Source organism: Tympanuchus pallidicinctus, unplaced genomic scaffold (assembly GCF_026119805.1).
Source record: "Tympanuchus pallidicinctus isolate F22 unplaced genomic scaffold, pur_lepc_1.0 scaffold2, whole genome shotgun sequence".
In the NCBI taxonomy this organism is placed as follows: Eukaryota; Metazoa; Chordata; class Aves; order Galliformes; family Phasianidae; genus Tympanuchus; species Tympanuchus pallidicinctus.
The window spans coordinates 33,132,328-33,159,905 of record NW_026294721.1 but is presented as its reverse complement, the minus strand read 5'-3'; the positions used below and the strand labels follow the sequence as shown (position 1 = coordinate 33,159,905).

The 27,578-nt window shown below is 39.3% G+C and overlaps 1 protein-coding gene and 1 long non-coding RNA gene across 2 annotated transcripts; one reads left to right on the top strand and one right to left on the bottom strand.

Moving 5' to 3' along the window:
- The first annotated feature begins 14 nt into the window (after positions 1-14).
- Positions 15-26,406, top strand: ZGRF1 (zinc finger GRF-type containing 1). The gene is made up of 27 exons (XM_052682009.1): positions 15-105; positions 434-507; positions 627-707; positions 813-869; positions 1,306-1,491; positions 2,737-4,758; positions 6,078-6,149; positions 7,180-7,282; positions 7,365-7,471; positions 7,714-7,846; positions 8,810-9,459; positions 10,331-10,469; positions 11,035-11,219; positions 11,653-11,843; positions 12,522-12,661; positions 13,576-13,722; positions 15,099-15,213; positions 16,150-16,409; positions 17,479-17,638; positions 18,269-18,346; positions 19,205-19,352; positions 20,326-20,453; positions 20,742-20,865; positions 21,300-21,476; positions 21,617-21,751; positions 22,728-22,989; positions 24,222-26,406. Exons 2-27 carry the CDS (start codon positions 439-441, stop codon positions 24,335-24,337), a joined length of 5,985 nt encoding a protein of 1,994 aa, XP_052537969.1. The 5' UTR covers positions 15-105; positions 434-438; the 3' UTR covers positions 24,338-26,406.
- Positions 2,871-24,322, bottom strand: LOC128080118 (uncharacterized). The gene is made up of 6 exons (XR_008206491.1): positions 23,178-24,322; positions 22,095-22,832; positions 17,476-17,646; positions 14,063-14,139; positions 4,890-4,963; positions 2,871-2,985 (listed from the first exon to the last, which is right to left on the bottom strand). It is a non-coding gene; the product is annotated as an uncharacterized LOC128080118 (long non-coding RNA).
- Positions 26,407-27,578: the final 1,172 nt, after the last annotated feature.

Here is a 27,578-nt window from a genome sequence, read left to right as displayed (position 1 = left end):
GCGGGAGGGAGGTGGGGGGCTTTCCTCGGCGCCGTCGGGGCGTGGTGACGTCAGGCGCTGTGGCGGGAAGTTCGGAGCGCGGCGGGACGGCGGCGGCTGCCTCAGGTGCGCGGCGGCTGTGGGGCGCTTCGGGCTCTGAGTGGGTGGCGGGGGGGCAGCGCCGCAGCGCCCCGGGGGTGCGTAACGAGTTTGCGTGGGCCTCTCCGCGTTGCATCGCTGCGCGTCCCGCTCCTCCCGTGCTTGTAGGGCTGAGGGAGCGCTGCCGATCCCCTCAGGGCGGTTGTAGCTGTGCTGTCACTGTCAGCCACCTCAGTCCCGCACGCATGGCCGGTTCGCAGTCTGGGAGCTGGTGAACCGGTGACAACGTTCTTCTGTTAGCGGTTTCTGGCTTTATTAAACACCGGTTTATTCTGAGCCTTTCCCTGTCCCTCAGGTTGTATGAAGCATTTGCGAAATAAGCCGTTGAAGGACCATTCTGCCGAAGCAATGGCTTCTCAAGAATTTACTGTAAGTTTTTTAACATTATGCCACTCAGGAAAAATCAATCAAATGACATTGCTGTGTTATTTAAACGGTTTTTTTTTTTAAATTTATGACTGTTCCAACATCTCACCCTTTTACATCAGGTGTTGTACACTCACCAAAAAATGAAAAAATCAAAAACATGGCAAGATGGAATTCTGAGGATTAGACCTGGAGAAAATAGGGTGAGCATCTTTAGATTTAATATCATTTGCTAGACAGTCAGTGGCCATTTAGTCGACCTGTGAAGTAAAATTGATTTTTTTAATTCCATTTATTTTTCCTTGCAGGCAATCTTGCTTGATGATAAAGGACAATATTTGGAGAGTATGTTTGTAAAATCCCAGGTATATTTTATTTGGAGCTTGGTATTTATGCTTTTTACTGTGGTTTGCATTTCAAATTCCTGTTTGTTTGGCAATTAAGGTGGTTTTTTTCCCCAGCATTCTGGCAGTTGTAGTGCAAATAATGGAAAACTAAAAATGCTTTCAATTGCTGATAGAACTTACTGTTGGTTTTCCAGAACAAATGTAGAGGATTCATGGAATTACATGGGTTGGGTAAAAAAGCAGTATATCATAGTAATGTATTAAATGAACATAACTTGGTGCTAATGTTCTCCATTATTAATTAATCTAACTTTATATACAGTGGTTGTGATGTGTTGGGTATAAAATGTTACAGTTCTAAAAAATTTACATTTGAGTAAATACAATATTTAGAAGATCTGTAGTTTCCTAAATAGCACTATTACATACACACTATTGCATTCTCTTTTCCTAGGTGAAATCTGGAGATAATTTAGAAAGTGAACGATATCTGATCATGGTTGAAGAAGCAAAAATGAAGGAAAAATCTTGTGGAGATCAACCAAGGAAACCTGAACTAGTAGATGTGAATAGACGTGGTTTAAAGCCTGCAGTTCTGCCTCCAAGACATCTGTCTGTTGGCTTAAAGAGGAAGTTTACAGTATGTCTGTTTCAAAATCTGTCTGACATTAGCATACATTTTAAAACACAAAAGGCACTTTTAAATGGAATAGTAAATATATAGATAATATCTTCCTACCTTGTTTTGGAACTATAAGTCAAGGCATGTCACCAGTAGCAATTTTTTCCAAGGCTCTTTAAATCTTTGTTTAGCTTAGTGGAATTACTATTACTAAAGCTGCTGTGAAAACTGCAAGGATTGTGATTATTTTTATATGCCCGTGGAATTGAGAGGGGAATCTGTCACAGACTTGTCTCTAAATAACTTAGTCCATGACAGAGGCACAAGCCCAGAAGGAGACAAAGGGGGGGGGAGAGAGAAAAAAAAAAACAACAGCCCACCCCTTTCTGCATAGCAGTGGCTGGCCCTGGACCAAAATGAGGCAAGGCACTTTGCTGGCCATGTGCTCCTGGAGGAGGGAAGATGGAGGGCAGATGTGTCTAAAAGGAAAACAACAGCAACAATCTGAGGGGGGAACAGTAATTTACTAAATTCAACAAACACAGAGAGAAAAGTGTCCAAACTGCGAGATCTTAGCTAGAGGACTACAGGGGAAGCATGTGCTTTTCTCCAGGGCAAACCAAGAGAGAGTCAGAGGGAAGGATGATGGCTGATCTCCTGCCAGGAGCTCCACCTTTCTTCTTCTGCCCAGGTCCTCTGGGAATGCTGCTCCTCCCCTCTGAGAACCCAAAATGCCCAACAAAGGCAGTCCACAGAACCAGAACATTAACTCTTTAACTCCCACTGTTTTACATTATGTTCTGAAGTGGAATACCGACAACAAAAATCACAAAACCACAACAGGATGTTATCAATGCTTATAAATATTTAAAGGCACGAGCCAAGTGGATGGGGCCAGGCTCTTTTTGGTGGTGCCCAGACACAGAACAAGGGGTAATGGGCACAAACTGCAAAACAGGTAGTTCCCTCTGAGCCTCAGGAAAAATTTCTTTATTGTGAGGGTGACAGAGCACGAAACAGGCCGCTCAGAGAGGGTATGGAATCTTCTCTGGAGAGACTCAATTCAAGACTCACCTGGATGCTTTCCTATGCAATCTCCTGTAGGGAACCTGCTTTAGCAAGTGATTAGATGATCTCCAGAGGTCCCTCCCAACTCCTATGATTCTGTGAATATATCTTATGGAATGTGCTCAATTTTCATCTTTTGCTTATGAAATGTGAAGTTGTTTTCTGAGTAGAAGTAACTTTAAGTTCCTCTCGTAGGGTTTCCAAGGGCCACGTCAGGTTGAAAAGAAAGTATCAACAGCAGAAGACGGAGAAAGAATGGCAGTATCACCTATATCTGAGCAGAGTCAGGATCCTTTTCCATCCAGGTTTTATATTACCTCTCCCTTATTTTCTACTATTTACAAGAAGAATGCAGAAACAAGCTTATCTGCAGACTTGCATGAAGATGGAGGTACAGATAATAGAGATCGTGTGACTCCCTCCTCAATGGTTTCACTTCCATTTCTTCATGCATGTAATGAAATAGAGAAGAAAAATTCTGATCAGTCCATGGTAAAGCCAGAGTCTCCTCTAATTAGTGGGCACACCAAGTCTAGTAGTTGGACAACTGGTCATGGGGCAGTGTCACAGAACATCAGGAGCACAGCACAGATCATAGCCCTTTTGAAATCTAAACCACAGGTCTGTGGAGAGCAAGCAACATCTGAAGTCACAGAATGTCATAGATTTCAAGCACTGGAAAACATAAATAGTTTGTATAACCTAAAAAGCACAACCCTGCCTGCCTTTTCTGTCAACTCTGACAAAAAGATTGCTCAAAATATTCAGCACTTGCCTTTTACAAAGGAAATGGTAAATGATAAAAAGGAACGTTTGCTTATTAATTCATCTGAACCTTGTGATAAAGAAATCACAGGGCAAAGACAGAACAAAAAGGCTAATAGTTTAGGCCAAGACTTACAAGATTCCTGCAGGACAAACAGTTCTGTACTATCTGAATCAACCATAAACAGAGTGAGCGACAGCCTATTTGTCTCTCCTTGTTCAGCAAGTCCAGTCACCTTTGAAAAACCTCTCTCCAGATACAGAGAGCATTTGGCAATTAATGGTCTTCAGGATAATTCATCAATCAAATCTCAAAGTGACCTTCAGCTGAAACAAAACTCAGAAAGAATGCCTAGTGACTTAGAGCTCTCTGAGGATGTAACAGTGACTGAAAAAGGAATTGCAAAGCAGGAATTAAGTACATGTGACGGAGACTGTAGTCCAGATAAACAGGTGATGGAAGTTAATTTTGACCTGCTGGGAGCTTTTGATTTTCATGATATGGACAATGGAGAGCACTGTGAAGGAAATAAGAAAGAGCTCACTGAAGAAGACATGCTTTCAGAAAGTGCAGATTGCTTAGAGGGAGAAGATAGGGCACAAAATACTGCATTGAGATTTAATTCTTGCTTTGAAGTGATGACACACTGCAAAAAGGAAGAAATCAAGTGTTCAACATATGATGTAGAAAAAGATGGCAATCACTGCACTGTGCAAATGCCATTACAGTTCTGTAACAATGTTACAGATACAGAGAGAATTATGGAAGACTCTTCAAACCAGACCAAGATTGAAGTGGAACTTTTGGATGACAGAAACAACTTAAAAGAGATTAATGGAAGCCTAGGAAGTACTGAAGCTGTGAACAATAAAAAGGATCTTGGTGGCTGTGCAGCACTTACCATTAATGGCACATCAGGAATAAAAAGCAAGCACTTTGATCTTTTTCCTAGTGACACAAATGTTAAATGTCACCCTAAAACTGGAATGTTTGATAAAACTGAAAATATTTCATGTACTGCTTCCAGTATAATTTCTACAGCAGAGGAAAAGACTGAAGAAGATGTTATACAGCTTGAATGCACAAAATCCCCAGATCTTGATTTAGAACATTTCTGGGGAACTAAAATTGATTACATCAAACCAGATAGCCCTATGCTGACTTTGGCACAAAACTCTGAATCTTGCTGTGGCTCATCCCAATATATTACAGAAGATCACCAAAATCTGTCTGGCATTTTGAATAAGGAAAGTACTCTTATTTCCAGAAGTGCTATTTGTCCTTTAGGGAAAGGTCGCTCAGCTTCAGAAGAAGCAGAAATGGATGAAACAGAGTTTGAAAACCTGGAGAGCATGAATGTCCCTCTTGGAGCCTACAAAGGTGAAAGAATAGAAATGGATTGCCTGAAATCCATGGCAAAGGCTGAAAATTCATCAGATCTTCCCGACTTGGTAAACAATATCACTCTTCTAAGAACTTTGTATCAATGTAGCACAGCACTAGACAGCTTACAAATGATGAAGGAAAATAATAGTGTGTTTCATGAAGCAGAGACTTCTAAAGAGATACTTGAACTACTTACCAAAGACGAAGGTTAGATCAGTTTCTATTTCATGACTGACTTCCTGGTTGACTTCTGCACTCCCATCTCTCCTGCTGAACAATTAACATTCAGAAGTCATACTTTTGTAGCACTATGTTACAAAAGCTACATCTCACAATGTTCAGCCTTTAAGGCACCAGTGTGGCCCCCAAGTCTGTTTCCCTGTTTTATTTAATTCAGTTAACTGTACAGTTCTTTACATGGGAAAGAGGTGCAAGATCATTAAAATTATTCAGATTTTGTTTTATGATAAGTGACTGCTGTATCTTATTATGCTTTTCCATGTCTTGTAGCTATAAAACGGTTTACAGAAATGCCTTACTCAGAAAGTATACAGGCATCTTCATGCGTTGATTCTTCTGGCAATTTGGTAACCAGTTTTTGATTACATATATCTGTTGATACAAAATACATATATATATATATATTTTTTTTTTTGCCAAACCTCTTCCTGGATCAACTAAGAAACTGATAATAAACAAAACATGTCATAGAATCATAAAATTGCTCAGGTTGGAAAAGACCCTTAAAGACCATCAAGTCCAACCACAACCTGACCATACTACCCCAACTAACAACCAACTGCTCAATTGTGTCCCTGAGCACCACGTCCAAACAGTTCTTAAGCACATCCAGGGATGGTGACTCAACCGCTTCCTTGGAAAGGAGGTGGTCATCTTGCAGACCTTATTTCTAGTAAGTGTTCTAGAGACTAAAAGTGTACTTAATACAAACTGTAATATCTTGTTATGTTTAATACAAGTAATTATAGTTACTCGAGTACTTTGCCACTATATTTACCATCTTTTTTTTTTTCTTTTTTTTTTTTTTCCCCTTCCATCACTTTTTAGAATGCATGGAACTTCCTACGAGTTTTAGCACTGAGATGCACTACCAATCTGTTTATTTTTGATGATTCACACTAATTTTTGTGAAATGCTGTTAATAGTCTTTCAATCTCTTCTTAACAGGAAAAAAAAACTATCTAAAATTCTTCTGCTTCTCCCTTTTTGCAACACCTTCTGTTTTATAAGTACATGAGGTCTTTGGAAAAATTTTCAGATATATTAGCTTAATTTTTTATACCCTGAAGGGTTATTAAACTGTTAAGCTAATTAGCTTTTGATACTTTTATAGCAGCCTAACTGTAAGGTTGATTTATTACAGAAAACTGAGCTGTGTATTCCACTGAAAGCACTGGGCCAAAGAGACCCTAGGACACCTGACTGCCAGTGGAAGGTACAGTTTCTCTGTGAAACTGAAGTGTGATGAACAGTGTTAACGTTCAAGCCAGTAGCTTAGTATTTTCAACGTATTACAATAAGTTCTAATAAATATTTAGCCAGCTTCTCAGATCACGTTGTGTCAGAATGTCACAACTTTGTGAGATTTGAGAGATCTGTACAGAAAACTTTCTTGCTGCTGAATTGTGGGTCAGCAAGATACAGATACCTTCAAAAGCATAGTCTGTTGTTCCCCCGCAGTTTTGAAGAGGTTATTTTTGTTGTATCTCTGAAAAGTGCTTTGTTGGCTGTAGATAGTTCCTGAACAGTACTTATTTTCAGTTAATAATTCCAGTGTATTGTGTAGCCTGTTGAGTTTCAAGGGCACCAAATAAAGGGATCAGCGTCTAGCGAGACAATGTTGAGAGCTCCCTGCTCACAGCTAGGATGGCAGCAGTACCCAAACAATATGGAGTTTGCAACTGAGAGATTTTTGTCACCTCCATTTTCATGCAATTATGTTCTTTCTGACTTCAGAGAGGTAAAGCAATTTTTTTCCAAGTTATTCTTATTAACCTTAGTCCAAATGTAATACTGCAGTTAAGTGTAATTAATTTCACTTATTGTTGCAGAGTTATGTATTTGCAACATGTAACTTAGCTTTTATGATTCTTCAACCTATTTCATTTAAAGAATTTGTAACGTGTGTGATATTAAAAAAAGAGATTCCTTGAAGGGAAGAGTGACGATGAGGTTTTGTAGCAAATGTTTTTGGTGCATTTGAAGTTTTGTGTATAGTTTTTGGAGAGTTCCAGAACAAAGAAGAAACATGAGTTGCAGTGTTAAATAAAGCATGTTTTTCTAATGCTCTATGTATTTCAGTATTGAAACTGCTGGAAGAAAACTGATTTTTTTTTTTCCAATTCCAGGATAGGCTAGTTACCATTTTGTGATTAGAAATGAGATCTTTGCACAAAGATGTTATTTATAAGGAGGATAAAAAGTATGATTTCTAACAAGATTTTACTGATACTTTTTTGATACAGTCTCCAGATTCAAGAAGTCTTCATGAGGACAATATGAATTTTATGAGAGAGGAGAATTTTCAAAAGAAGTTTAACATTAAAGACTCAGTAGCAGGTCACTCCTGTAAGTGCAAGTGAATGTAGAATGGCAGTCATTGGCATCTGAACAATTATTCTGCTTGACTTCTGTCCTTTTCATGTCCTAGCACCAGCACTGAATGCATGTTCTGAAGTTCCACAGTGGATAGTGTCAAGCTCACCATCACGTTCTGATTTGGGAGAAACACAGTGGACCTCATGGGAACCTGGCAAGGTGTGACCTGACTCTGTTGTACAGCTTTTTGGTTTTGCTTCCTGTGTTCATGGTAGCAACTTCATGTCTAATTTGTTACTTTTTCATCTTGACTCTGAGACATTTCAATTGTCTAGAATGATAAGGGGGAGAATAGTGATAAAAGAGCTCTCATCAAGGGTAGGTTTCTTCATTTTTTCCCCCCCCCCCACTTTCCTTTTCCTCTAATCATTCACTTGAAATGCTAATTCTTCATTCTGTAGATTATTCCATCAGTGCAATTGAACTCCTCAGTTTCTCCAGCTTCAGGAAAAAAAGGAAGCGTTCAAGACATTCAGGAACCTCTGATTTACACGAACTTACCAAGTGATTCAGAACTTCCAGAAAACATTTTCAGTAAGAGTATATAGTTTATAATTGTATTTTATAATGTTTTTCCTACAAAATCTGTGATGATTTTTGAAGCACTGAGTTGCACTATAAGAAGAAAAACTGAGTTCTGAAGTACACTGATGTCTGTATAACTACAGGGTTTGTTTTGTTTGATACACTTTTCTCCCCCAATATGTGTATTTCAGATTTCTAAGCACAATTTTCTATTCCATTCCCTTTTATTCCAAACCACCTCAACAAGCCTCCTTTTCCATACTTCCCACCCATTCCTGCCCATATATTCTCCATGGGAGAAACTTAAGTATACAGATCCAACTGTATAAAGAAAAATTGCCTTCCTGTTCAGAGAGGGAAATAAGGCTGTAAGCAAAACTTTTAATTCACATTTATGTTTTCACTTAATCGCCTGCTTTAGTTTGAATCCATGTTCAGCTGCCTGCTAACCCACTTTCAGTGATTACATGGACACTGATCACTGACTGCCACTTCTTACTGGTAGCGAATTTAGCTGAAGTGATGTCTTTTGTACTAGAAATCTTTTTATCCACATTAACATTAATTTTGTGCACTTTTTTTTGTAAAAAGGAATAGATGTTAAGCTGTTTGTTTACTATTTGGCCTGTCATCACTGAGCCACCAAAAATATCAGATTTATAACTTTCATAACAGATACTCAATTTGAATAATTTCTACCTTTTACTTACAGAGAAGTAGAGTGCTTATATAAATGTGTTCAGAATATACGAATTCAAATAATAAAATAAGATTTCAAATATGATTCTTCTATGTGGAAATGTAGTATGGATGGCACGGTACAGGGGCAATAGAAAGAACCTGTCAATTTTAAGATAGGTGGTAAAAGGAAGTACTTGGAATTATTTCTTTATCTCAGTTCTTTGTGCCTCTAAAGATAATGTGCCATCTGCAAGTACACAAAGTTGCTTACAGGATGTATTTGCTCTACAGCATGGGAACAAGACAGCTATCCAGAGGAATGCAACTCCACAGTTAAAACACAAATTCCACCTGTCACTGTTGCTGCCACTGAGAAGATTCCTAACAATTTTTTCCTAACCGACAGTGAGGAGGTCCAGCAATCTAATGGCTTTTTAGTAGCCAGTTTGAGCAGCAAGCCAGCAGCGTTTTCCATGAGTGCTTCTGGCCCTGAGGACAGGAATTATGAAACCTCCGTGTTTGAGGAGTGTACAGAAGACAGACAAAGAAAGTCTGTGCACCCAGTATTCTCAAATGTGACTTCACAGTATAGACAAAGCAAGTGGGTAAAATATCTAAACAGCGCTCATTGTGACCTGATAACTCAAAACAGCAACGATATGGACGTGACCAATGACATCTATGCTGAGAATGTCCTTGGAATGCTGCCGGGTGACACAGGAGAGAGCCAGAGCAGCACTGTGAACAGCAACGCTCCCGGCTCTGTACCTCTGCTGACAGCAAAGAGCATGCTTGGTGAATGCTGTGCAGGTAGCACCAACCAAGATTTGATTTCAGAAAGGAAGTTACTTTCTTGTCACTTAAATCAGACTCCTTTAACTGAACCAGCACAAAAGGTGTTGAGTCATCTGACCTGCTGCACTGTAACAGGAGATGTCCAGGTGTGTAACTGTTCAAGCAGATACAATTTAACAGAAATGCATTTTTTTGGACAAAGCAACTTAATTTATCCGATTTCCTGCAAGATATTATCAGTATGATAGGATGAGATGTTTCTGTGTATGCAGTAGCACAAAAGAGATTCTGCTGCGAATGGAATTTTTAAACTGTGGCCAAATCTTTATGAAGGTAATTCCTCAGTCCATAACGTGCAAGATTGTTTTTTTTTTTTTTTTTTTAGTCTGAATGTTGATGGCAAGGAGATGATAAATCACTACAATGGGCTTTTTCATATTTTGTTGGAAAAAACACATTCCCAATAGGTATTCTTCTTAATTGTGAAATCAGCATTATTTTCGTGAAAATTCACATCCTGCTTCAAAGTAATTTTAAGATACTGCAAGTATCATAATTTTAACAATGGCAACACAAGTTACAACACTGAATAACGGCCTGCAGAATTAGCAGTTGGCACAGCTGCTTGTGACTGGTAGACTTTTTTTTTTTTTAAAAAAAAAGGAGAACATTGGAGAAAATAAAAACAACAAAACAAACCTGTGTTCTTAAGAACACAAGCTGTTCTGCCAGGAACAAATTTTAACTTCAGTGTGCATCTTAAATGATACTTCCAACTCACTGTGCTACAGTTCCAAGTACATTTCCATTCTCCTAGTAACAAGTTCTGCAAATGTTTGTGCTAAAGGAGGTTTGTATTTTGCTTTTGAAAAACTTCTTCATCTTGAAACTTCTGGTTGCAGAACAAGGTCCTGAAAAATCTGTTTTTGACAGATCTGTACAGTAGACATTTATGAAAATTTACCTACCTCAAGATTTTGCAAGCTTTTAACAGCCTATTTATTTATTTATTTTTAGGATATAACAGTTTCTGAGTTGTCTTTTCCTAATGCAGATAAAGTAAAACATGCTAATCTTCCTAAAAGAAAGATTGCCATACCTACTGAGTTTCAGTCTCACGTTCACTACAAACAGGTTTTTAAAGCTGCTTTGACAGGTACGTCTAACACCATGCTACGTAAAATGCTGTCACTTGCACACCATGTATTTCTGAAGCTTCACAAAAGCAGGTTGAAAGGGAAAGATATAATTGGCATTGTTGGAAGAACTCTTTGTATCTGAACTTGGATCTGTACACATCTCTGTATGCATATGTATACACTCATATATATATATATATATACTCAAATATATTCAGTCTATACTCAAAATTACAAAGACAAACTGAAAGATTAGTATACTTCTTTTTCAAAGATGCAACCTTGCACCTGTTTAGCAGTCCTATCTAACCTTCTTCTGAGCTACTGCTATTCAGCATTTGCATCATTTGGAGATACAAATTTAAACTTCATTTATACGCAAGTAAGGCGCTTAGAACAAGTTTATTTCATGTACGATATGTGAATTTTGCAGGCTGCGTGTTCTTTTAGTACCAAGATTAATTATTTTGATTTAAATATGGAACTGAACATTTCAAATGAAAATGCATGTTTAAATGCTGTGTACACGTAAACATTTTAAAGCTGTATTAATTGCTCTTCTGTTCTCCTTTCTACGCCAAGAACATTTAAACATAATGCTTTTTGAGCTGTCGCAGAGATTTCACAACGCTCTTTCGAAAGTGGATACATCATTTTACACCTCATTGAAAGATGAGCAAAGCGAGAGCAAAGAAAGCTGCGTTCCACTCTGTGATCACATGCGTCCTGCTAAGGTTCTTGTGGTTAAAAAAGAAGGTCAAAACAAGGTGCTGTTTATTTCTTGTCTGTTTGCAGTTTGGGATGTTTGCAGTATAGACCATGTTGCATGAACAATTCCAGCACAGCTCTCAGTGAGTTATAATTACAAGTTAAAGTGATGTGTTACAGTGATCACTTTTAAGATCTTTGGTAGCAGCTGTTCTTGTCCAGAACTGCTGATGTAATGGTTTTCTCCATAGAGAGTTTCATAATATGTGAGAGAAAGCCTTCAATTAATAATTTTTTAGGTTATACTGGATTTCTTTAAGCTGTAATTATACAAGCTGGCTTGAGAAACAGAGGTGTTTCACATTTTATACAAGCTGAAAACACAGATGTTTATCTGATATTTATATAGCAAGTAGTACTGCTCAATTGCTCTATTTTTTTTTAAACTTGCTTGTTTAAAGTGTTTAAGATCTCCCTCTCCTGCCTCCCTAGGGCCGTCTGTTCTATGCCTGTGATGCCCCAAGAGCTGAGCGCTGTTCATTTTTCAAATGGGTGGAAGAAGTGAATCCTGCACAAATAAAAAAATTCACACCAAGCGTAGTGCTTCATGATGTAAAAAGTATTGGAGCGTACCTCCGAAATCAAAAGATTTTTGTCTTTGATGGATGCCAGCTTTTTGTGAGGTATTCTGATACGGCGTACATCTTTCATGGGTGCTATGTGAACTGCAAGGTCTGTAAAAATGCTGCTAACTTTGGATTTAAGTAACATTTAACAGACACACTGACTATGTTTAAAGAGCTTGCAGTTCTGTGTAGAAGCGTAAAAGCCAAATAAGTAAAGGATTATTATTCACAACAGTGTCATTTCAGGTAAGTACTCTTTTCCATGAGGAAAAACTGCTTACCAGCAGTTTTATCAATTGCTTAGCGAAAATTCTCATGATGGTTGCATCTGAATTACTGTTTAATCTTGCTTAAGGGGAATTTGGGACAGGCTTTGTTTTATTGTTCCTAGTGATGCTTTTTAAAAACAGATATATATTCAAGATACCAGGTTGTTAATCTTTAAAACGGGAAAAAAAAAAAAAAACAAACACTTGTCTGGATATAACATACATGTTCTAAATGTCATGTTAGAAGCCATATCTGAGGCTCTTCTATGCTGTTAAATTTAGGGGAAATTTGATTTTAGCTGAGCGTCAGAGGTCAAGATACACTTATTTAAGCCTTACTAAGATGAACAGCCAAAATCTGCGCTGCTTAGTCTGGTCCTATCTGTGGCACTGTCTTATTTCTATGGAATGAACCTGTAATGTACCAAATGATTACATGCTTTTTCTGGAAATTACAATTTAACAGGAAAGGGTATGAAATTCGAACACGATGGTGTAGTAAGCTCAAGAAACTTAAAAACATGCATGCTGAATCTGATGGGGACTCCAAAAATAAACTGTACCTCAAGCTAAGCAGTAAGGAGCATTATTCTCTCTATAGCAAAGGTAAAAATTTAAGCATCAAAATAATAGTCTATATTTATGTTCATGTTGTGCCTTTTGGAGTTTCATTTGAGTTTCTTTTGTAAATGTTGATATAATTTAGATTCTTTAGATTTGGACTGTATGAAATCCGTAAATAGCTGAATTTTCAAGAAAGCCCCAGAATTCAAGTAGAATACAGCGAAGGAAAACTTGATGTAAGAATTGGTGTTTCAGTAGGTGTTGCCTATTTTGTCTAACTTTCTGACATGTCACAGAGCCAGAGGGCATTCCGTGAGTTGACCCAGATTGCCTCAGTACTTGTACAATTGATATGCATGTTTTCCTAGTTTGATCATTTTACTATAGAATGTCACTAAAGAAATTAGGCATTGAATGCTTTATCCCAGACTCTAGATTACTCCAACAGATCAGGTTTTTGCTGGTTTAAAATTCTACAACTCTGCAAAAGGAAAACTTGTGAATGGAAAATTAGCTAGTCAAATTTGTTATAGGTAAATATGTATAGCCTAGAGTAGTCTCAGCAGACGTGCCTAGCAAAGCTGAACATCTGTAGGTCACAATCTGATGCCTTTGAAAGGGAAGAAAACCAAGTAGATAACTAGATTTGTAGTATATTGAAGCGATTTGCTGTGAATACTATCAGAATTAATAACGCTTAGGATTTGTCAGAAGTGCATTAAGGAGAGAACTTTACCACTACAATGAATTTTGGACAGGGAGTACCTGACAGATTGATAATTCAAGTTATTTCCTTTTTGTGAACTGAACTAACATATGTTTAGGACTTAAATATCCCTCACTTTGCAGTCATTTAATGTACAGCCTAGAAGATGTTTCACTTATTTATCTGACTTCCTTTAGTTTAAAAGAGATTGGATTTTTGAAAGTTGATGAGAACTCTATTGTTTTCACAGATGATATTTGGGTTGTTTCGAAGACTCTGAATTTTGATCCCCTTGACACTTTCATTGCAAGTAGTGCTTTCTTTGGACCAACCCATAACAATGAAGTAGAACTCCTACCACTGAAAGGCTATTACCCCTCAAACTGGCACTCACATAGTAAGTTTTACTCTAAATAATTAAGAAATGTGGAAAACAACTATTGTGGGAAAAAATATGACTAGCTATGAAGGATGAGATTTGAGTTTCTCAAACCTAGTGCATGATTTTATTCACAGTAATTTTTTTTAGTATGTAATTTGAATACAATATGTAGTGCACTGAAAGCTGCAGAGTAATTGGTAATAAATTCTGGATGGATTATGAAGAGATGAGGATAATACAGATGGCATATAGAGAGTGCAATTTGGCTGTGAGAATGTAGGTATTGGCAGGTACATGTTGTTACCATCCTAAAGTAAAAAGCTCAAGTAATTCACTATACAGCATTTGTACTTACATAAAAAGAGTGTTAAGTCTGTGATTTGGCCATCCCAGTGTTCCTCTCAGTTCATTTTTCACTGCAATCTGGAATAACTGGAAAAAAAAAAAAGTTTTAAAATTAAAGAAAAAAAAACAAATCTCTCTACTTCACGTTACTATCATTGTATTTTAAACAGAAAATAATAGTATCAAGATAGTTTTCAATAAACCACTGATATTTTTAGCAAAGTGTTCTCAAATAAGTTACTACTATTCTCTATTTTGGTTTTAACATTTTTGTTTGGGGTATTTTTTCATATCTTGATATCAGTGTTTTGTGAACAGTGAGGTTAGTGGGAAAGGGCTTTAAGTACAGAAAAACAGTGTGGGTCTGCCAAAGATTGCAACAGAGCAACAAATTTGCAGCCAAAGGTGATGCAAAAGGTATTTTTTTTTTCCTATTGAACAAAACTATTAAAACTACTAAAAAACAAGGAAAGAGAGATGAAGAATGCCATTCGGGAGCTGAAATGCAGTGTGAAAATTGTTTGCTTGATCACTAGAGACTTTATTCATACTACTCAATTAGATTAATTGAATGTTTTAAGCCTACAAATTAATATTGCTTAGGCTTTCTATGTAATTATTAGACAGAGATTCTGCAAGGAACATTCCAGTGAGCCTACATTAAGATTAAACTCTTATTCTGAGTTACATTCATAAAAATAAATAGAATGGCACATGTTTTTGTGGGCATACTTGCTATGAAATTGTAGACTTCAAAGGCAGTTGGAGGTTTGGTCTCATTTGTTCCCTGCATGTGAAGTGCAGGACTGGATCTCATAAGCTGGCAGTGTCTAGAAGAGTTAATATATAGCTTTGCAATCTCAATGTTGTTAAATCACAGTTCCATGTTTATTTTTTCCTTAGCAAGATTTTGCTCCTGACTTAATTTGTGACCATAAGTAATGCAGCAGGACTAATTCAGCATTTTCTAATTAATTTCTCTACCTGATTTGAAAGCTTGGCTTATTTCATTTTTTCTTAATTTTGTTTTTCTGTGCCTTTTTCAGCATCAGTTCACGCCTTGCTAGCTTGTAACGCCAGTGGTGAGCTTATATCCTTAAGAAACATGGAAGAATACTTCAATCCATCTACATTACCACTCATACCATATCTACTAAAAATGTAAGTTACTGTTTAATGCCAATGTAAATAAATGATAGGTAAAGAAGTACAGGAAAAAAAAGCCATTGAGTTTGCTCTATTAAAAGTGGACTTCCAGAGAAGTGGTGGAGTCACCATCCCTGGAGATGTTCAAGAAAATGTGTAGATGTAGTACTTAAGGGCATAGTTTAGTAGGCAATTGTAACACCAGAATGGGATGAAAAGTACCACGATAACAGCAGGGTGGCAAAATTCAGCTGCAGCAAATGAGAACGAGCACAAGTGCAGCATCCATGGATGCAGAAATGGAGGAAAAGAGCTGCTTACCTTTAGAAGGCCTCAGGTAGGCAGAGATCTTTAGCAAGAGATGCCCCTGTTTTCACTGCCAACCCTTAAATGAGCTCTGAGAAGGGGTGGATCCTGGCTCCACCCCTTCCAGTCACTCAGGCTCATTGCATGCACCTGAGCTCCCCTGGGTTGGCCCTGCCAATCACTGGCTCAGACCATGACTTAGCATTTCCTCTACAGCAATATTGGTGGTAGGTGGAGAGTTTGACTAGATGATCACAGAGGTCTTTTCCAACCTTTATATGATTTTGTGAGTCACAGTATAAAACAAGTGAATGTGAACCCCTGCTGCCTCTGACTACATGATTCTACCACTCTTAATTCTGTCAGGCTTGAGTAAGACAGGAAAGTCTAACCTCGCACCAAGTGGGATAAAAGCCCAAAAACCTGTTTAGTATGATACAGACTTCCCTTGAGAAGTAATAAGAGGCAGGAATATACAGTCCAGGTGCACATCAAGATGAAGAGGGCAGCAACTTCCTTCTATGTCAATTGTTAATTATAATGCACCAGCATTTTGACATAGGTGAGAGAACATCAGAACAATGAGATGCAATTCATACACATGCAGTATTATAACACAGCTTTTGTTTGTTACATTTTTGTTAGGAATCGTGATTCTGAAAAGCCTTCTAGGAGAATCAACAGAAGAAAATTTATTCCACCTGCCATGAGCGTGGTACGCAAAAAGATGTACGGCTCTGTCAGCTCTGAAGTGGCAATGCAACTAGCTGAAAAGATGATCCTAACGTTCTCACTGAATCCAGATCAAGCTACATCTCTGATTCACATAGCTCAGATGATGTCCTCACATGAAAATATGAAATCAGTGGAAGAACATCATATTTTCCCTATCACAATCATACATGGTATATAGCAAATAATTGTAACATTTGCTGTTTTATTCTTTGCAAAAATGCTAGTTGATATGTAACACCAATATTAGTGAAATATCCCTAAATTCTCTCAGTGACAAAACATTAGACTAGCTGCCTTTGTATTCATATATTTACAGTCCTACACAGACTTAAAAAGAAATCCTTAAGTCTGGGTAAACAATGACTTATTGTTAAAGGTAGTATAAAAAAAGATGCATTGAATCAACTGCCTCTGTGTATGGAATATCCTTTTCAGCACTTCTATAACACGCATTTCCTTAAAAAAATCATGCCTTGCACGAGGTCCTTCTGGTAAGGGCCTTGACATTAGAATCGTAACATATGATCTGTCAGCACAGAACTTTTGATCCTTGAATTTGCATCCTGCCTTTTGCAGTATTTTACCTTATGTGTAGAGATCTTTCCTAGCAAAATTTCTATATAAAGTTAGGATTGTCTTCTGCTGATTTTTTCATATTAAAATACTTGTCATCATGTGTAAGCTTTGCTAAATTATTATATAAACTTTTTGTTATTTTTTTCCTTGTTCTATACTTCCTTATATCCTTGTTTTATCTCTTTTCAGCATGCATACATGAGTAACATCTTAATTCAATTTTTTAAAAAACTTTTTCAAATCAGTATTGAGATGGAGTTATCATAAGTTTTTAGATCCTGGCAAAAATATATGCGTGCCAATAATAACAGTCTTCGTGTGGATTACATTTCCATTGCTTGAAATGTAGTTTAGCTATTGCTACATTAATTTAATTAGAATGATTAGAAAGAAAACATCATCACCACAATTTTTTTATTGGGCACGTGAGGCCATAGTAGGAGAGATGCATGCAAATAAATAAAAACAACACGTGCAGAAAAGTGTAAGCCAACTGGTTGCCCCTTGATACTTTCAGCTACTGAAGCAAGCGCAAGCAATGTTTTTTACAGGAATTACAGCGCAATATTATCACAAGATAAAATTATGTTACAATAGTTGATCAAAACTGCATTTCTAGAAAATCTTCATGTGAACTTTTGGCTTTTTCTTCTAACATACCAGGTGTTTTTGGAGCTGGAAAGAGCTATTTGCTGTCTGTTGTGATCTTGTTCCTAGTCCAGCTCTTTGAAAGCAGTGAAGCTAAGGAGGGTCCAGAGCTAGCTCCATGGAAACTCCTGATTGCTTCTTCCACTAATGTTGCTGTTGACAGGATACTGCTGTGGTAGGTTACTGTGAATTAAGATTTGACAAAATGTTGTTCGAAAGACAACAATGCACATAAATGTTACTGGTAATTATGCTAGTATTTCCAGTATAATACTTTGGATTATATGTGCATTCTTTCCCTATAAATTACTGCAATTGGGGATTTAACTTTACTGTTGCTCCTTCGCACAGTCTGCCTATTCTAGGAGACCATGTAAGACTAGCTGGACTGTTTTATATGAGCCTAATCTCACACTATCATCACATTTACTATTAGAATCCACCCAAGACAGAAATTAGGAATGTTCAGGAAGCTTAAGGAAATAACAGTGGCAGGGGGGAGATCAGACTTGGGAAGCTTCACCAAATACCAAGAGAAGAAAATGTTAGAGGTTAAGACTGTGGGAAAGATAAAGGGAGAAACACTGAGTACAAGTTGAGAATCATAAAGGAACTGAGCGTTTTTTGAGACAAATCACAATGAGGTAATTTGGTTTGATTTCTGTTTATCTGTCTGTGGTTCACATTACTTTGGTCTGGTAAGTTGTTGAAGTTTATATTCTTCATTTCACAGAAAAAATCTTTTGTGTTTTTCAAAATTAATGCCTACCTTTTCCTAACGTGTATCATCTCTTATTCTTTGAAGTCTACTTGATCTTGGATTTGAGGATTTCATCAGAGTGGGAAGTATTAGGAAAATTGCCAAAGCAATTCTTCCCCGTAGGTAAGTATGCTAACCCTTATGGGATCTGAGCCAATTATATGATTCATGATAGTTATTTTACAGCATGCACACTATCTTGAAGTCATTCAAAATGAGACTGTAATATGACTATCTTATTCTCTCCACCTACTCCCACACAGTGGGTAAATTTTATCTTGATTTAGGCACGTGGCTTGTTACTGAATAGGAATAATGCTTTTAAATGGAAATCAATAGAGAACAAATTAACAACAGTGAGAGATTTGGCAGTTTACACAGAGGAAAAGCAAAAAAAAAAAAAGACTCAGGATATATATGTATTGTTGTAGTGATAAGGATTAGGAGGAAGCAATACATTTAATGCTCAGAGAATTAATAGTAACAGCTTGTTAACACTGTACTTCTTACACAAGGCATCTCCAATGCATACAGCATAAGTGTCCTGGGGTCTGTCATTTGACTATTTAAAACTCAGTGACCTACACTGCACTTTCAGAACTATGGAGGGAATTAAGTGCAGTTCAAGGTGAATTAAAAGATAAAATTGCCATTCTGTGGTATAAACAGAAGGCCAAAGGTACAAAAAGTACGGGAGTGAAAATTTTCTCTGCACTTTCAGCACTCCATGCTGAAATCAACTGTAAGAGCTTGGGGGAGTCATTTACTGTGCATCTTTGATTAAGGCAGTGGGTTTGAGCTGGTGGGATAAAGGTCTGTTTTAAAGCAAGTATCTTACTAGTTTATCTCAGCTGGTATATATTAATAAATTGTTGTAAAATACGTTTGTGTTGCACTAGTTTTTGTATACTGTGTGTTAACTAAACACTGAAAACAATGTTATTTTTGGTCATTTTAATGCATGTTATGAAATCTTTTAAGTTTACATGCAGGCTCAGGAAATGAAAATGAACAGTTAAAAGAACTTCTTGCTCTCATGAAAGAAGATTTAGCTCCAGCTGAAAAAATGTATGTAAGAAAGAGTATTGAGCGACATAAACTGGGGACCAATAAAAATGCATTGCAACAGGTACAGTCAAAATGGGTGGGATGGGAAAGCAATCTTCATATGCCTTACCTGCAAGGCCCAGCAAATGGAAACTGGGAATCCTCTCTGGCTCTGAGAGACTGCCTAGCACCTCAAGTTTTGAAATGAATGTTCAGAATAGGACACCTTTGATTCTACCAGTATAGCTTAATGTCTTACATGCTTCTGACTTGAGTTGTACTTGCAGTTCCTATTTAATGACAAATTATGAGAGAGAAACCTATTCTGAATTTACTGCAGTCTGTTCCAGCATTATCACCACAGTTTACAAGGAGAGAAAAATTACTGAATGTTGCTTATCTGCACTGTTACTTCAAAACTAAAATTTATATAGTCATAAAGGTAAAAGGTAAGGAATTAATTAAATTGAGTTAAACTACAACTGAGAATCAGCTGCCAAGAATGTTTTTTCAAATATATTTTTAAGTAACTTTTCATCAAAACATTACATTTTAAAATTACCACTTCCTGTGGAAAAACCTTGTGATCCTCAGTTATTTGCTTCTCTTCCCTCATTTCTAGACTCAAGTGATTTGAGGGTGTTGTAGAGCAATTTTAATAGAGCAGATTTGAGCACTGTGGGTTTTTTGTGCTTGTTCCTAGTAATCAGTGCTGCTGTTTCTGGTACTGGGGCTCAAAAGGTTTTGGAGAATTGTGTAATTTGAACTCTTTCTGTGGCTGACCTGTTCTGGCCTTGAAATCCAGGAATTTGTGAATGGTTCTAATGTAGAAATGCACCAAACATGAGAAATCTTAACCTCCTCTTTGCATACACCATCTTTTACCTGCAGTTAGAATTTAATTTTTTGAAACTGAGTGTAACATAGCATGTAGTAGAATAGCTAAAAATTAATTGAAGTGTATTCCATTGCCGGAGTTACAGTCATGTACTGCATAGAGACTGCTTAATGATCATAATGTTTCTCTATCGATTTTTCCTTTCCTAATGACAAAGGTAAAAGTGGTCGGAGTGACCTGTGCTGCCTGCCCATTCCCTTGCTTGGATACTCTTCAGTTTCCTGTAGTGGTGCTGGATGAGTGCAGTCAGATGACTGAACCTACTTCTCTCCTCCCTATTGCAAGGTACCACCATCCTTTTGCATTTCAGCTGAGAAGTAACTTTTAGTTAGCAGTGACATGGCCTCAAATCACCAAACTGTGATTCTTTTTAAGAACACAAACTCTAAGGTCTCACCTTAAGAAGAGTAATCACAAATTGAGGCATGCTTTTAGATGCTTTTCTTGTGTTAGTGTGTTATTTTAACTTTGGAAAGAAGAGTGATGAAGGGAGTTGCAGTTTCATTACAAATAGTTTAACATCCATTCTCTAGAATCTTTTTAAAAGGCTTTTTTAATAACGTTCTTATTTAGGTTTCAGTGTGAAAAGCTAGTCCTTGTTGGAGATCCTAAGCAACTGCCACCAACTATTCAAGGGTCTGAGAGCATTCATGATAAAGGACTAGAACAGACTCTCTTTGATCGGCTTTGCTTAATGGTATGTACTGCTAACCACCTCTTTTCTAAAGATAGAAGATAAAATTCCAGGTCCACGGAAGTCACTAAGACTTCTGATTTAGGTGTCAGAGAATCAGCATTTCAGCCTGCTTCTGAATCAAGTAGATTCCATTTTGGTGCATTTCTCTGTAAATGTTATTTGCACAATGCACAGACATTGTATAATAAATGTAAAACAAAAACAAGAAACAGCGACAGATTATTTCTCCTGATCTTTACGTTCAGGTTTCGATCCATGTAGAGGAATTAGAGGCTACAGCATTTCTTCTAACTTTTGTTATTAGTGTGAAGATTAAGTCTGCTTCTTGCAGGAATTGTTTCTATTTTTTGTTTGACCAAGTTGGCATTTCAAAAGAGGAAGAAATTATTTTTCTTCTTCATTATACATCATCTCTTTACATCATAATCCTTTAGGGACATAAAACAATACTGCTACGGACACAGTATCGATGCCACCCTGCTATTAGTGCCATAGCCAATGAGCTGTTCTATGAAGGAAACCTGATAGATGGCATTTCTGAGAAGGAAAGAAGTCCTTTACTGGATTGGCTTCCAACACTATGTTTTTATAGTGTTAGCGGGCTGGAGCAAGTAAGTTTTCCCAACATTTTTTTATTTAAAAAGGCCATATTGTAGGGTTTCCTCCATTCTGCTTGCATTCTTACTGTGCAATTAAGTGTATTTTAACTGCTACTCATGAGAGCTGAATTAGAAATCTTCCCTATTTCCAGATTGAAAGCGACAACAGCTTTTATAACACAGCAGAAGTTCATTTTATAGTCAAGCTTATCCAGTCTCTGATTGCAAGTGGAATACACGGATCTGCAGTGGGTGTGATTACTTTTTACAAATCACAGATGTACAAGGTTTGTACAATACACCATTGATAAAAACATCTGTAAGTTTGTTCTAAACAAAGGCTCCATTTCAACGAAGAATAATGAACAAGAAGTAAGAAAAGTGCTAAAAAGTAAACTAGAGTTTAGTTTATCTTTCTTGTTTAAAAAAAAAAAAAATGATATCTTTTATTCCTCTACTCAACCTTCAGTTTTTTTATTAAAAACAAAACAAAAAAAACCCCAAAACATTCCTTTTTTCCTGCTGTAACAATGAGAACAACATGATAAAATGGTAATACAAAAGATACAATGTCAAAAGGACTATTGCAATAGAAAGGTGTTATAAGGAAAGGAAAAAAGGACTGCTCACCCATCTCCAAAAATCTAGGTTCACGGGGGAAAGCTCCAGAGAGGGATCTCCAGCCAGAGATCCTTCTCCAGTGGCAATCAGCCCTTCTATGAGGTCTAAGAGAGATGCAGCCAGGCTCCACTCCTTCCAGTCGCACACATGAATTGCCTTCACCTGCGCTCCCATGGCTGACAGGTTCTTTCCCCAGGTGATCAATCAGCGGTTCAGGCCATGACTCAATAGCTCCCATACACCTGCCCACTTAGAAAATTTGGAAAATTAAATAATTTTAATAATAATAATTTTAATATTTGATGTGGGTGCCATTACAGATTGATATGCATGACAAGGACAGATAATGGAGAGACCTGCATAGCAAGGTTGCAGTTGTCCCTCACTCAGTCACTCGGAGCATGATATGGGCTGCTGTGATTACTAAATGCAAGCACAGTTTGTCACACTGAGCAGACCAGCATTTTATCAAATGCAGTCTCATTACATTGTATTTACTGTAGGTAGCTGAAGATATATTGTCATTGCACTTCGTAGTTTCTTAGTTTGCATCTTGTGTAGGCTCAGACTTGTAGCTTTTGCTCAAGACAAGTAACTGACGGAGCAGCATAATCATCAACATCCATATTTATTTGTCTACAGATACAGAACTTGCTTAGGAGCGTACATTCCGAGGCTTTTCCAGTGAAGGCTGTCCAGGTGTCCACTGTAGATGCATTCCAAGGAGCCGAGAAGGAGATCGTTGTTCTGTCATGTGTAAGAACAAGACAAACTGGATTCACAGACTCAGAAAAGAGAATGAATGTTGCACTGACAAGGGCAAAGAGGCATCTCCTGATTGTTGGGAATCTGGCCTGCTTAAGTAAGAACAGACTCTATGAAAGAGTAATTAATCACTGCAAAGGTATTACATTCTTTTCCTTTATTTTCAAAAACCTATAGCTCATCTTTTAAAATTAGACAATATGCTGCATACTATACAGAATACATCCTTCATAATGTATAGTATGCATATGTTACAGTTGGTGTTACAGCTGGAAAGATTATCATGGTGAAAACGGGAAAAGAAACAAACAGGGAAGGAATGCTTACCTGTAGCCAAACATCTAGGTTTGCAAGACAGACTCCACAAAGGAGATCTCCAGAAAGAGATCCTTCCCCACTGCCAGTCAGCCCTTAAATGGGGTCTAAGAGAGGTGCAGCCAGGCTCCACCGCTTTCTGATCACACAGCTGAATTGCCTTCACCTGTGCTCCCAGGGCTGACTCAGTCCTTTCATCAGGTGATCAATCAGTGGTTCAGGCCCTGACTCAACAGTTCCCATACAGCACACTACACAAAATACAGTATATTTCCTATATATACTCCCATTATATATATATATATATATACTCCCATTGTTTATTGCAAGTAGATCACAAGCACAAAAGTTGCTTGTTTGCAGTTCTATCAGCAAACTGCTTTTATATGCTCAGTATTTTTGTTATCCAGTGATGGGACTTCTTTTTTCTTCTCTTGATGGCATCAGATAGATGGACAAAGTACTCTGGCAAGGAGATCTGGAGATGGCTACTGCATTTCTAGTGCTTTACCAATTTGGTTTTTACACAGCAGACCTAGGCAGGAACACATTGTAAAGCAATGTAGCTTTATTGCTGAGTAGTATATGCTAAACAAGGGGAAGACAACTGGAAAATCATTTAATATCTCAAAGCATGAGTACATTTCATCCTAACTTTTGCCTTATCAACTCTCATTGAATTAGAGAAGCGAGAGAAAGTCCCAGTTTCTAAAATGTCTTCAATAAGCTGTCTGAATCCAACTCCCCAGCACCCATGGGGTGTCTTTGCAGGCACACGTCTGCTCTTTGCACAGGGAGGCCCCACCTTAGCAGATACTGCAGAAGGAGTTTTTAGTCTCTGAAACACCAGATAAGAATTCACTACAAGAGAAGTGCCAAAATACTAATTTTATTCTGTCTACTTAGTTGGCAACCAAGTAGGTGAAGAACAATGATGTAGACATATGATAGCCATTTGATACGTTTTGGGAAATAGATGTTCTCATTGCCACACAGCAACTACGTGATGGATGCTGTGAAGTGATACGTAATTATCCTATTGAATATTGCTTTCAGGGCAAGAAAACGGATTGCAACATGTAAGCCAGTGTGAGCAGCAGCTGAATGACATTCTGAAGTACTACTTGGAGGAAAAGAAGGAAGAGGAACAGAGTAAGAAAAAGGAAAAATAAAATGTGTGCATTTTATTTTGACAATATATGAATGGTGTGTCTATAGAAATGACCTAATGTCTATAAAAATGTGAATGTAAAATTTAATGTTTAGCGTGGGGAAATCTTATTTGCATCTGTTTAATTCTTCTGTTTTGGCAGCCCCTTGTTTGAATGACTAAAACTAAAGAATATAGGAACTGCAAGGCATCTGAAATCCCTTTCATTCTATTATTAATATTAGTATGAATTATTTAATAACTATGCCTATGAAGTACCTAATTGCATTATTAGTGTTTTGTTGTTCTTTAGGCTGCATGCGTATCAAACCTGTTGTAAAAGCAAGTGTCACTTTGCGTATTTACAAATCATTCAAAGCCAAGCGCATGGCTCTAACGGTAAAAAGGCCCAACGCAACATCGTTTTTCTCAAAGAAAATGGCGTGCCTTCGGTTTATTCAATCCTCGCAATTCAACAGCCCCACCCGGCTCGGCGCAGCCCCGCCAGGCCGCCAGGTGGCGCCGCCCGCCGCCGGGAGCGGCCCGCGTTGCGCCGTGCAGCGCTGCTGACACCTCGGCTCTCGCTCCCTAAAATCTCAATCAACAATCCATTAGGACGCAACGGGAGTAAAACTAAATCCTCGTTTAAGTGTATTTATCCGATCTCTTTTCTCTCTTTCAAATGCTAAATCCATTTCAGCATATGCCCCCTCTTTCTCTCGCCTTTCTCTAAAGCCCGGCAGCCCACACTGCTCTTGTAAATATGAAAGATGCTAATCATATGACATATCACGTCTCAGTCGGGGCCTGGAATAAAGCCTTGAGATTTGGGATCATTGCCTCCAGACAACAGCTTCATCAGCCGGAAAGTTGGTTTTTTTCTCCTTTCCTTCAACTCTCAATCCCTTCTTTGTCTGGGGGAAAATGCAGCCAACTCGAGCCACCCCGGCCATATGGTTCACTCTGTGTTTTCTTAGTGAATTCTGAATTGTTTGTGACTTGCGGAGGGGTTTTTTTGGGAGCATGTATAAAGACATAGAAGGGGCTGCCCGCGCTGGGCAGGGCCAGGCCATGTCCTTCACGTGCCCATTTCACACACTCCTGTGTCCGCCCCACGGCCAACGCGCTGCCCGGACACAGCCCCGGGCTCTGCAGCACCACGATGCCTTGTAGGGCTCTCACAGTTCTTCCCTTTTGAGGACCAAAGTGCCTTCCTTCCTGAAGGCGAGGCGTTTTAGGGGCCGAGGGTGCAGGCTGCTCTCTCATGACAAACCTGCAGGCTTGCCAGGGGTGAGAGGTACAGTAGTGCTGTGTGTAGGCAAGCACGGCTCCTCTGCCTGTGTGCGCCGGGAGCTGAATGGCTGCGGTGCACCGCGGGTTGGATAGCCCCGTTTGATAGCAGCCTGCCAAATTTTCTTTCTCTTTTTCCTTACACAAACCCCCAAAAAGGCCCTTTCACCAAATCATTAAATTCTACAGAGGTGGTCAAGCTAGTCCTGCTTTTCATGCGTTGGAGAAAGAAAAGGGTCCTTGAAGTTTAGAAGATGCCCAAGGAAAACTCATTGAATGACATCAAAAGAATGAGTTTCCATAGCTGTTGAAGCACGAGAGCTGTGTAGCTGCACAAAGGCGGGTTGGGGCAGTGGGACTGTCCCACTGCTCTATCCCAGCACAATTGGGTCACTGAAATAGGGAATTAATTACCATTGGAGAGTGGGCAGCCCATTCACCGCTGGCTGAGTTTTATTAAACGCCAATATAAATAACAAAACAACTCTTGTGGCTGCACTATTCCTACACGCCAAAGGAAGGATTATGTCGGGGATTAACATCTTAAAGTCTATGAGACTTTCTGACTCAAGGCTCGGAGCTGGTAATCGTATTTGTCTCCTGGTTCAGCGATTAGTGCTCTCCCTCGCGCACCTTCGCCTGGATGGCCAATGTCCCTTTTTGCAGGCACTGGGTTTTTCACACAATCGGCTGTTCTTTTCCCCACATCTATAGAAAAGAATAAGAAAACTGAAGCGTGTTCACGCGATCCTCAAGCTTCTTCTTCTTCATGGGAAAGGAAGGCACCGGCGGCCCTTTTTCACAGGGGGGAGGTGGGGGAGGCAAATCCTGGGGAAGGGGTGGGGGGGCAGCGGGGCTCCGCATCGCAAAATCACTCCGGAGCCTGCACCTGCCATGCAAATCCACCGGGAACAATCAGCCCGAACGGGGGGCTCGTCCGCAAGGGGGGCTGGGCCTGGATGCCTGGGCAGCACTGCCCAGGGGGGCTGATCCCAAAGGAACCCCAAATTTGGGGGCCTGCCCTTCCCTCCCAGCAGTGCTTCTGGCTGCGGCGTGCCAGGGGCTGCCCCCCTGCCGAGCGCCCCTCATCCGCCCTCTGGGAAGGGGCTGTGTTTTGACCCCCAGGTTAAGGGCTGCGCGCCCTGCCATTAGCTGCTCGGGGGCTCCGTCCCACCGACCCTCTGGAGCTCTGGGAGCCCAGAGCCTGCTGCCCCCACCCTGCTGGGCCACGGGGCCGGCACAGGCACTCACTCGCAACTTGTGAGGTCGGAGCATGGATGGGCCGCGTCCAAAGGTCTCTCAGCAACACAGACCCTAAACTTTTAGGGCTCTCGGGTCGCCTCCGAGTTCAATCTTCTTACTGCAAACAAAGCCCTTCTGAAGGTCTCCCCCTCTCCCGCACACCAGCTCAGCATCCTTTATTTCTGGGCCGTGTGATAAGCTTAAATCATTGTGCTCCCATTTCTTGATCGTCGCCTACTTCACCCCTTTGTTCCCGTAAAGTAGGATCGAGTCTGGCAAAGGGGCTGAAGTTGAACAGTTTGACCCCAGGGGACAGTTCAGGCCCTCACCCCGGCCCTGCCCGGCCCTTGCCCCACACAGCGCTGAGCCTCCGTCCTGCTGCGGGAGCGCGGGCTGCTGCTGCGGCTCCATGCTGCGCTCCTTACACATAGGGATCTCCTGTTTCTCAGAAGGGGGAAATGTGTCCAAGTCACTTGGCAGAGTTGCAGACATTTTGCAATAGATGGGCTAAATGTGCCATGGGGTAGCAGGGCATACAACTGTGCAGCAGCAAAGCAGCAAAAACGAGGCTGGGGACAGGCAAGTGCACTAGGAGGGAATGGCTTTAAACTAAAAGAGGGGAGATTTAGGTCAGCTGTTAGGAGGAAACTCTTTACTCCAAGGGTGGTGAGGCCCTAGCACAGGCTGCCCACAGAAGATCGTGGATGCCCCATCCCTTGAGATGCCCAAGG

Bases quoted from the DNA above. Each gene is read 5' to 3' on its own strand.
- ZGRF1 (XM_052682009.1), top strand. From the start codon at position 439: ATGAAGCATTTGCGAAATAAGCCGTTGAAGGACCATTCTGCCGAAGCA. The intron at 7,283-7,364 runs GTAAGTGCAAGT...TTCATGTCCTAG, and splicing joins CTCAGTAGCAGGTCACTCCT to CACCAGCACTGAATGCATGT. The intron at 13,723-15,098 runs GTAAGTTTTACT...TGCCTTTTTCAG, and splicing joins CTCAAACTGGCACTCACATA to CATCAGTTCACGCCTTGCTA.